This window comes from Mus caroli, chromosome 5 (genome assembly GCF_900094665.2).
Source record: "Mus caroli chromosome 5, CAROLI_EIJ_v1.1, whole genome shotgun sequence".
Taxonomy (NCBI): Eukaryota; Metazoa; Chordata; class Mammalia; order Rodentia; family Muridae; genus Mus; species Mus caroli.
The window spans coordinates 102,988,712-102,999,782 of record NC_034574.1 but is presented as its reverse complement, the minus strand read 5'-3'; the positions used below and the strand labels follow the sequence as shown (position 1 = coordinate 102,999,782).

The 11,071-nt window shown below is 40.0% G+C and overlaps 1 protein-coding gene across 1 annotated transcript in view; it reads left to right on the top strand.

Moving 5' to 3' along the window:
- Znf268 (zinc finger protein 268) overlaps nucleotides 1–9,943 on the top strand; it is a 10,362-nt gene extending 419 nt beyond the window's left edge. Inside the window, exons 2-3 of the mRNA XM_021163712.2 lie at nucleotides 8,481–8,607; nucleotides 8,799–9,943. Coding sequence (XP_021019371.1) covers nucleotides 8,481–8,607; nucleotides 8,799–8,863 — 192 coding nt within the window. The 3' untranslated portion in view covers nucleotides 8,864–9,943. The remainder of the gene's footprint in view (nucleotides 1–8,480; nucleotides 8,608–8,798) is intronic.
- Nucleotides 9,944–11,071: the final 1,128 nt, after the last annotated feature.

The window sequence follows — 11,071 nt, the reverse complement described above, 5'->3', positions numbered from 1 at the left end:
CCCCCCCCCCCCCCGGCAGCCAGATGCGGCCACCTGTGAGGTCAGGTGCGGCCACCTATGAGGTCCCTTGTGGTCCTAGACAATTGCTGGACCAAGCCTCTGAATAACTTCATTGTGGGGGCTGCATCTGCGCAGAGCATTTGAAAGAGTGGGTTGTGTGTAAAAAGACCCTTGGCATGATCCCAAACTCGGGGAGTCCTAGTTTCTACAAGTTCTGTTGTTAGCATTTGACATTAAGGTGGACAATCCATTTGGAGTTAATTTTGTGGAGGTTGTAAAAGGCATCTCATGTGCTGGGTAGCAACCCAATATCAAGCTGTGATGTAAAAGTGCAGGATTGATGATGTAAAGGATTTACTAAAGCTTAGGAGATAGTAAGGCACACCAAGTAGAATTTAACTGAGAGGGGACTGCCTGTAAAACACCCCACAGATGAATAATATGCTAACCAGGCCTGTTAGAGATTAGGATGTTAGGATACACATGTTTATTCACCATTACAGATGGTTGTGAGCCACCATGTGGTTGCTGGGAATTGAAGTCAGGGCCTTTGGAAGAGCTGTCAGTGCTCTTAACCTCTGAGCCATCTCACCAGCCCGATGTTATTCTTCTTAAGACGCTTACTTAGCATAAGACATAGCTTGTGCAAGACCTCCCCACCCCAGCTTTCATACTTTTTTCGTTCTTCTCCTGTTTTTCATCATCTGGGACCTTCCTCTTGCTGTGTAAATTTTCCATCTGTCTAAGTGGCTAGACTTGCAGTCTCCAGTCCATATTTAAATTGTTCAAAACCTAACCTGAACCTAAAAGAGACTTAAGGGTGACAGCATATGTGGAATACAGAATCCATTCTAGGCTGACTCCTCTATTAGCATTAACCAACCTAGCTGGTCTTTGCTACTTTATGGTTTCTTTTTTTTCTCCACCCTTAATTCCACCCCCCCCCCCCCCCCCCCCCCCGTGGCCCTTAGTTTCACCCCCCTACCACTAGATAGGAGAGAAACAAGGATGGAGTAGAAAGAGATCCTTGAATCTAATTTCTTTCCTTGTACTTGACCCACCAGCACACGTTGAACAGGGGAACACGCTTCTGAGGGGAAGCGAGGATGAAAGATAGGAAAGGCAGAAAGAAGATGGAAAGCCAAGAGTTAGATTTGGGAGGACTGCTGCGGCAGCAACCAGCATCCTCGAGTTTATTTTTCATAGTCTTTTTGTACCCCCACAGTACTTTAGGAAGCAAAGCCACAAGCTAACAGAAAGAATTTGCAGAAGTATACACAGGACACCTAATCTTTCTTATTCAGAGGGGCCTCCCTGTTCCTTCCTCCAAGATCAATAGAACTTTCAGCTCCTCTGCACCTTGAGCCCCAGGTGCACCTCCTCTCATTGGTCCATGGCTCAGCAGGCAGGGAAATCTGCCAACAGACACTGACAGAGTTCCAGGACAGCCAGAGCTATACAGAGAAACTCTGTCTCACCCCCCCCCCCCAATAGTTAAGCTTAATTTATGTAACTGTGGCAAAAATCCTCCAGGACACTTTAAGAATCATTTTCTTCCATTTATATGTATAATTAAGAGATTCATGAGTTAAGGGTAATTTCCTCTGTTTTTAAAACAATGTATTTCATGTGTGAGTGTGTGGAAGACATGCATCTGTGGGTCCTTGTCTTCTGAGCTGCATAGAACATCTAGCCAACAGGACCCCAGGCTTACACAAGCTCTGCACTGCCCCAGTCCCAGTCAACTGACCTTCTTAAGCTTAAGTGAAAAAAGTAGTGCACAACAAATATAACAAATGTGCCTTCAAGATAAATGAGGAGACTTCTTATATAATCACAGTATGGAAAGGGAATGATGAAGACCTCTACAGGATTTACAGTTGAGTGAAAGGAGCTAATATGCTTTCTATGTAAATAACATCATTAGCCAAATATAATGACCACACAATTGGATCTCAGACATATACATAAGCCTCGTACACCAAAAGGGCTATGCTTTCCATAACTCAAACGTAGAAATCATCTGACTTTAAGAACAGTATGTGGCTGGGCATGGTGGCGCACGCCTTTAATCCCAGCACCACTCGGGAGGCAGAGGCAGGCAGATTTCTGAGTTCGAGGCCAGCCTGGTCTACAAAGTGAGTGCCAGGACAGCCAGGGCTACACAGAGAAACCCTGTCTCGAAAAACCAAAAAAAAAAAAAAAAAAAAAAAAAAAAAGAACAGTATGTGATTTTAATGGAAAGTCTTACAATACTAGCTGAGTGGCTCCTCTGGCTTTTCTGTCTGTGATTTTCTTATTTAAATATTTCATAGTATAAATAAGATTGCATTTTTAAGTATAAATTGTGCTTACAATTTTTTTTTATTTTTAATATTATTTATTTTACTTATATGAATACACTGTAGTTGTCTTCAGACACACACCAGAAGAGGGCATCAGGTCCCATTACAGATGGTTTTGAACCACCATGTGGTTGCTGGAATTGAACTCAGAACCTCTGGAAGAGCAGTCAGTGCTCATAACTGCTGAGCCATTTCTCCAGTCCCATATTTATAAATTTTTATCTTCTTAAATTCAGGGCTTTTTTGCAAGACCATGTATTCCTTACCTATCTATGAGGTTGTGCCTTTTGAGGGTTCTGGGTACCTAAATTTCATATTACAAACTGAAAATATCCTTCACCATTTCCTGAATCTTGCTGACCATTGTCCTGTCTGCTGCTTTTTCCGTGGTAGTAAATAGCAGGTGGTCAGCTGCACTGAGACACTGACATGGACTCCAATCCTCTTTCAAAGCCCTGACCTGCCACTAAGTTCTGTCTTTAACTCATGTCTCATTCTGGGGAAAACAGATTCATTTAATGACACTAGTATTCATACAATAGCATTTTACTTATTTTATTGTACTGTGGAAAACCAGTAAAGGTCACTATCTCATGTGGATATTAGATCATGTTTTAATGTAACTTGGTGCAGATAGCCTACATGTATGCAGGATACTGCCGTGGGGTATAATGGGAAGTGCAATTTAGACATTGTTGTGCCTGCCAATTGGTGTCCCTTAAAAAAGATGGTCATGTTTGTTTCTCTTCCCCTTTTAACCCTTTAAAAGTGATTTGTGCTGGGTGTGGTGGCGCACATCTAGGCCAGCCTCGTCTACAGAGTGAGTTCCAGGAAGCCAGGGCTACACAGAAAAACACTGAGCTTTTTCTTAGGCCGTTTTCTTTCCAGTTCTGTCTCCATGCTCATCTAACTTACAGTTGTCTATGTGGTCATGTTCAATGGCCTTTTCCCCTAATCATTTCCCAACGCTTCTGGTGTTTGTTTCTTCTTTTAGAAGAAACAGAATAATTTTTATTATTTATGATTTGTTAATGTCATTATACATTTTACCATATAACTAAAAACTGCCCAATATATAATGTGAAGTAAAATTAAGCAATTTTTTTTCTATTTGATGGTGTTTAATGATTTAGGTTCTCAATAACTTCGGTTTGCCTACTAGCTATTTACTGACAAACAGAAAAAGGGGTCTTAAATGTACTGTTAGGTCTCAAAATTTTTAGGTAGGGTAAGATAATTTCTTTTACATAAGGCATTCTTTGTGATATTAAAAGTCATGTAATTCCCTTATCAAAGAGTAGGCCTCTAACAATCTGCTCAATGGGGCATTACAGGATCACAATGAACAATAAGGCCTTGTGTACCATAAAGGTTCAGTTTTCTTTTTGAGAAAAGCATAGTTCTGCCACATTGGCTAGATGACATCTTGTGACAACCATTTGAAAACTTAAAAAAACAAAACAAAACAAAAAACCCACAACCATTGCATTGAGTGCAGGCCTGATCCAGCTATGCTTTCCCTGAGGTCCCCATGTCTGGAGAAGGACACAGCTCCTTCTGAAACTCAGGAACATGCTTGGCAGAGTCAGTCACAGCCTGCGCCTAGTCCTTGGGAGCTTTCCCTGAGGCCCTGGGTGTAGAGAGAAAACAGAGCTCCTTGACTTCCTTTTTTTTTTTTTTGAGGACATGGTTTAATATTTTAAACTGTTAATATTCAACTAACAGAATAATTATTTAAGATATATTTCATTGTTATGTCTCCCTTTTCTTTTCTTTCTTTCTTTCTTTCTTTCTTTCTTTCTTTCTTTCTTTCTTTCTTTCTTTCTTTTTCTTTTCTTTTTTTTTTTTTCGAGACAGGGTTTCTCTGTATAGCCCTGGCTGTCCTGGAACTCACTGTGTAGACCAGGTTGGCCTCGAATTCAGAAATCAGCCTGCCTCTGCCTCCCGAGTGCTGGGATTAAAGGCGTGCGCCACCAAGTCCAGCTATGTCTCCCTTTTCATTTTTGATTTTATTAATTTGGATACTGTCTCTGTGCCCTCTGGTTAGTCTGGCTACAGTTTTATCTAGTTGATTTTCTCATAGAAACAGGTCCTGGTTTTGTTGATTCTTTATATAGTTCTTTTTGTTTCTATTTGTTTGATTTCAGCCCCGAGTTTGACTCTTTCCTGACATCTACTCTTCTTGGGTGTATTTGCAGAGCTCCTTCTCTAAATTCAGTAACGTGCTTGGGAGAGCTGGTACTGGTCTGGGCCAGGGCCTTTGGGAGGGGTTGAATCAGATTCTGAGAGCACAACTTCCCACCATATGGGGCTGTGGTTATCAGTATCAAGGCCACTAGAAGCTTGGTCAGAAATATTTTTGAAAAACACTGAGTTTTCCCTTGTGCAACACTGTTAGATTAGACTTTTGAATGTGTCCCATTGTATGATGTTTCTGCTGACTTCATAGATGCTCCCATCTCCTTCCTTTTCCCTCGTGTAAATCATGTAAAAGATGGTATTTTTTTTTTTAAAGATTTATTTATTTATTATATGTAAGTACACTGTAGCTGTCTTCAGACGCTCCAGAAGAGGGCACCAGATCTCATTACGGATGGTTGTGAGCCACCATGTGGTTGCTGGGATTTGAACTCTGGACCTTTGGAAGAACAGTCGGGTGCTCTTACCCACTGAGCCATCTCACCAGCCCAAGATGGTATTCTTAAGAATCTTACTTAGCCAGCGCTTGGGAGGCGAATTTATGAGTTCAAGGCCAGCCTGGTCTACAGAGTGAGTTACAGGATAGCCAGGGCTACACAGAGAAACTCTGTCTCGAAAAACCAAAAAAAAAAAAAAAAAATCTTACTTAGCATAAGCAATAGCTTGTATAAGACCTCCCAACCCCAGCTTTTGTGCTTCCTAAGGGAAGCACACCCTCCTGCTAAGCCTTCAACTAATGGAAGAAGTAGGCAAAGTGATTCCTAGATCCAGGAAGGAAATTCATATAAAACCTGCTACAACTGTGGTCCAAGGTGGCATGGTCCATCCCAATTTAGAACTCAAACCTTGCAGGATCACCCAAGTGCTGGAAACAAGAAAGATGTAAGGTCCTGGATTCTTCCCCTGTGGTTTCAATTCATCACTGTTTCAGCCATCTATGTTTGGCAGAGTCAAAGTCCCAGTGAGGGAGGATACTGTGAGAGTGTGTTGTATGAACCTGTGAGGATAAAGCCTGAATTGCATTCTGAGACCAGAACATATTGAGATACCTAAGCTATGAGACACCTGCCATGGAGAGCGGCATGTAGAGAGTGCAAGTAACTAAACTGAGAGATGTATGAGAAGTTGCAGGGATAGGGCCATCTAAGCCTTTTGAGACTGAGGCACCTTGTGTCTGAGACAGAGCTACAGGATGTGGTGTTTGTCCTGCTAGGTTTCCTGCCTTGGTCCAGTCTTTCCTCACTATGCACACATTCCTCTCTATTGGGATGGAAGGGACATTCTGTGCCTTTGTATGTTGGGAAGATATAACTTGCGTTTTGATTTTACAAGATGTGGCAATCAAGAGTGTCAGAAGAGACTTTGGACATCTGAAAAGTGTATGGGTTGCTGCAGACTCTTAAGATCATTGAAGTTAAATGAAATACATTTTCATCATGGATGGCCATGAGCCTATAGTGACCAGGGTTAGAATGTAGCTGATTGAGTCAGAGAGCTCCCAGATATGATGATGTCTATGAACACTTGTCTCTTTTTTGTAGCTTTCTTTGAGGAGCTTATAATGTTAGGGTCCAAGAATCACTGAAGGAAGACCCCAGACTCAAAGAGTATGCAAAAGCAAAGAACATTTTATTCTGCAGAATTCTATCATGCAGGATGGAGACAAACTTGTGAGCTTTGCAAGCTCCATTTAAACCCGATTAGGGGAATTCCAGGGAGGCATAGGTGACTTTTATCATGATTGGTTGACTCAATCCCCAGGGGTTATGTGTGTCTTTGGGATTGGTCAAGGTTCTGGAGAATTTAGGGAATGTTCTGGAACCATTGCTCCTTAACTATTCTTGGCTCAAGCTTGGCTCATGCCTGATGGCAGGGGCAGCTCCGGGCAGCTCATGATTGGGGGAGGGGTGGTTTTCCTGGAATTGACGTGTTTGGACTTTTCCAGTTCTGGGAAACAGAGACTTAGGCCTAGTCTTCCAAACTGTCAGTTTGCAGCCTGTCATGGAGTCAGCCTGGCTCTGGCCAATACAGTCTTTTCATTAGAAGTTTTCCTAGGAGGAACCTTTGTAGATTCTTTATTGGATTTGAGTGTCTATAGTTTCAACCCATTTCCTGGTGTGTGTGTGTGTGTGTGTGTGTGTGTGTGTGCGCGTGCGCATGTGCGTCCGTACTGTGTTGTGGTTGAACCTGATCAGTCAGCTTCATTCTCATGTTGTCTTGCTTTTACCATTATAGACTCTATCCCTAAATTACATGAGATGCAGTTGAAGCAATTGTTATTCAATGCTAAACTATTTTGTGTTTATATATATTTTGTGTGTATATATATTTGTGTTTTTATATTTTTAATTTTGTTGTTTTGGCTTTGGTTTTTAAAGACAAAGTTTCTCTGTGTAGCCCTGGCTGTCCTGAAAGTAGATGTGTAGAACATTCAAGGCTTAAACTTAAAGGTCCACCTGACTCTGGCTCCTGAGTGCTAGGATTAAATGTGGGCCAACATGCCTGGCTTTTTCTTTGTTTCTTTGTTTGTTTTTATATTATTGGCTGATTGGCTAGAATGTAGATTTTGATAAATGTCAAGCATGTGCTGTTGTGTTGATCTTCATCCACTTTGTGAATTTTGAAATTTAGCAGAGAGAATATTCTGTTTCTCAGGTTGGCGAGTATTCATGACTTTAATAGCGCCTGAGCTTTACTGCCTGAGCTTTTTGAGTCATTGGATTGCAGGTGCATACCATTCTTCCTACCTGTTGTGTTTGTTTTGATTTTTTTGAATGAATATTTTGCCTGTGTGCATGAATATACACATTATGTATACCTGGTCCCCATAATAGTCAGAAGATGGCTTCAGAATTTCTGAACTTGGATAGTTGTGAAGCCCTGGCACACAAGTACTGGTAATTGAGTCCAGTTATTTGCAAGAGCAGTAAGAGCTCTTCACTGGTGAGCCATCTCTTCTCCCATATGTTGCTGATTTAGGATCAATGTTTACATTGCCAATATTTTCCTTTTTTTTTTTTTTTTTTGCGATTTTTTTTTTTGATGACTTAGCGTGCTCGATGGTAGTCACCTTGAATCTGAGATGTAAATGTGGTGACTCATCACTCCTGGTTACCCTCCGAGTAAACGCCCTCTGAAATATTCGGGGCTGGTACAGCGTGCCCCAGTNTCTCTGTATAGCTCTGGCTGTCCTGGAACTCACTTTGTAGACCAGGCTGGCCTCAAACTCAGAAATCTGCCTGCCTCTGCATCCCAAGTGCTGGGATTAAAAAAGGTGTGGCCACCACCGCCCGGCCAATATTTTCATCTGTCCATTTTTAATGGTTTAAAGACGCATCCTCTTTAGTAAGATCTCACTCCTGTTACAGTTTAATCTGGGACACTTCAGGATTCTGGAACATGAATACAGAACTGGAGTGAATGTGTAATTCTTTGTAGGAACTCCAGTAAAAACCTCTGCGTTCTTTCTTGTTTGATTGATCTTTATAGGGGAGACAGGGTCTTTCTATGTACCTCTGGCTGTCTTGGATAGACCAGGCTGGCATAGAACTCAATGAGACACACCTGCATCTGCCTCCTGACTGCTGGGATTCAAGGCACGCATGAACCATACACTAAGCTTGCCCATCATTTTCTGTAGTTAGGAATTGTTCATACAATTTCTCTGATGTGTGCTCAGTACTGTTTGCCTTTTCCTCTGTTAGTCAGCATTTCTCTTGTAAGGCTATGTCCTATTCAAAGAGCAAAGAAATGACAGAGGTGAACCTTATTATTCAATTTCCTTCTAAGATGACTTGGTAATTACATTAGAACTTCTGGGTCAAGAAATAAGTGGGAGAAGCTTCAGAATTATATAAATATATTGTCATTGAAGCATACATTTACAATGATGTCGGTATCATGGTTTCTGTTGTACACATGTATGGAATATTTTAGGATGCACTGACTTATGATGATGTGTATGTGAACTTCACTGGAGAAGAATGGGCTTTGCTGAATCCTTCACAGAAGAGTCTCTACAAAGATGTGATACTGGACACCTACAGGAACCTCACTGCTATAGGTAAGATAGTGAATTTTCTTTCACTTTTTAAAATACGGGAATAACTGTTTTTTTGTTACTGATGCTTTTCTGTAATTTCAATTGAGAATGAGGAACAATGACATAATAAATCAGGTTCACTAAGGATAGTAACTTAAATTTTGTCTAATTTTCAATAATATATTTATACATTTTCTGGTACTATATCTTAGGTTATAATTGGAAAGACCATAATATTGAAGAACATTGTCAAAGTTGCAGAAGACATGGAAGGTAATTTTCATGTGCAAGTTGCTATGAATATGCCTTTGAAGAAATGTTAATGTGTCCTGGAACTTTTAAAGAAAAGCAAAAGTGTAAAAAAAAAAAAGCACTTCTTTAAGTGTATCGATTAGTATTAAATTCTAACAAATCTATGTACCTCAATGTCAGGTGTCTGAATTGTGTTTGCAAGGCATTCCTTTATGAAAGAAGACAAGGAAACAATGCCTTATCACATATTACCATTTGAATCATAGCCACATTACAGCTACTCTGTAGAAATGCCCATCTATTTAGTCTCACTTCAGTCATACATTGCAAAAGATATATATCTATATCTTATATATCTATATATTATAAGTATATGTTTTTAATAAGCACATATTATATAGTAAAACTGATTTCTCATATAGTAACATTGCTAAGTTTAAGTGAGAGGGACAGTTTATGGGAGTCAAGAGTGTTGTTGGGGAGAAACTTTAATCCCTATACTATATGTCTTTGATGAACAAAACACAAACTGTGTGAATGCAATGTGGAAATCTTTCATTTCTTATTCTTTTAATAGGTATATCATGTGTCACAATGTGACAAACCATGTGAGCATAGGTATATTGAAATAAGCAATGTACCTTTCTCTCTCCCAGAACAATTGAAATGTATGTAGTAGTCCACACTTGAGCAAACTTTCTCAGTGTGATACAAGTTTACAATTAGTTTTCCAACTTCAGTGGGAATATATCCATAAACTCACACTGGAGAAAATCCCTGTGAGTACTAGGATTATGGAAATTCTTTTCTGTTTGTCCTGGTTTACTTTGCCAATGTAGTGTGAAAATGTAGTGTATTTCACGATATAGGAACATTTATGTATGTACTCAGTGTGGTAAAGCTCTGAGCTCTTCCATTTCCCTTCAAATTTGTGAAAAATCTCAGAGAAAAAGGATGCTACAAATGAGAGCCATGTAATAACACTCTTACCATTACAGGTATGCAAAACAACCTATAATGAAGGCGAAACCATGAATGTAAACAAAGTGATAATTTTTTTTTGTTTTTGTTTTTGTTTTTCGAGACAGGGTTTCTCTGTATAGCTCTGACTGTCCTGGAACTCACTCTGTAGACCAGGCTGGCCTCGAACTTAGAAATCCACCTGCCTCTGCCTCCCAAGTGCTGGGATTAAAGGTGTGCGTCACCACGCCCGGCTGTGATAAAAATTTTAAGATGTGATTCCTCTTTACAATTAGACCAAATTGTAAAATTAATTCCTACAGATAAAAGGTTCACTGGTATATAGAATGTGGTAAAGCTTCACATGTGCCAATTATTTTTGCAGGCATAAAAGAAGTCTAACTGGAGAGAAACCCTATGAATATACTCAGTATGGTAAAGCCTTTGCATGTCACAGTTATCCTCAAAGGTATGAAAGAATTCATATTGGAGAGAAACCCTATGGTGAATCCTTTGCACATCTACAAATTTGTAAGATAATTCATACTGGAGAGAAACCCTACAAATGCAATCAGTGTGGTAAAGCCTTTGCACGACTCAGTTACCTCCAAATGCATAAAATAACACATTCTGGAGAGAAAACTTACAAATGTGATCAATGTGGTAAGGCCTTTGCATATCCTGGTTATCTCCAAGTACATAAAAGAACACATACCGGAGAGAAACCCTATGAATGTAAGCAATGTGGCAAAGCCTTTGCATTTCCTGGTCATCTTCAAAGACATGAAAAAATTCATACTGGAGAGAAACCTTACAAATGTAGTGATTGTGGTAAAGCCTTTGCATTTAATACTAATCTCCGAGTACATAAAGCAACACATACTGGAGAGAAACCCTATGAATGTAAGCAGTGCAGTAAATCCTTTGCCTCTCATGGTCAACTTCATTATCATGAAAGAATTCATACCGGAGAGAAACCGTACAAATGTAATCAATGTGGTAAAGCCTTTAAAGAATACATACTGGGGAAAGACCCTATGAATGTAATCAGTGTGGCAAAGCCTTTGTATGTCCTGGTCATCTTCAAAGACATAAAAGAACACATACTGGAGAGAAACCCTATGAATGTAATCAATGTGGTAAAGCCTTTACATATCATGGTCATCTTCAAATACATAAAAGAACACATACTGGAGAGAAACCCTATGAATGTGATCAATGTGGTAAGGCCTTTGCATATCCTAGATATCTCCAAGTACATAAAAGAACACAT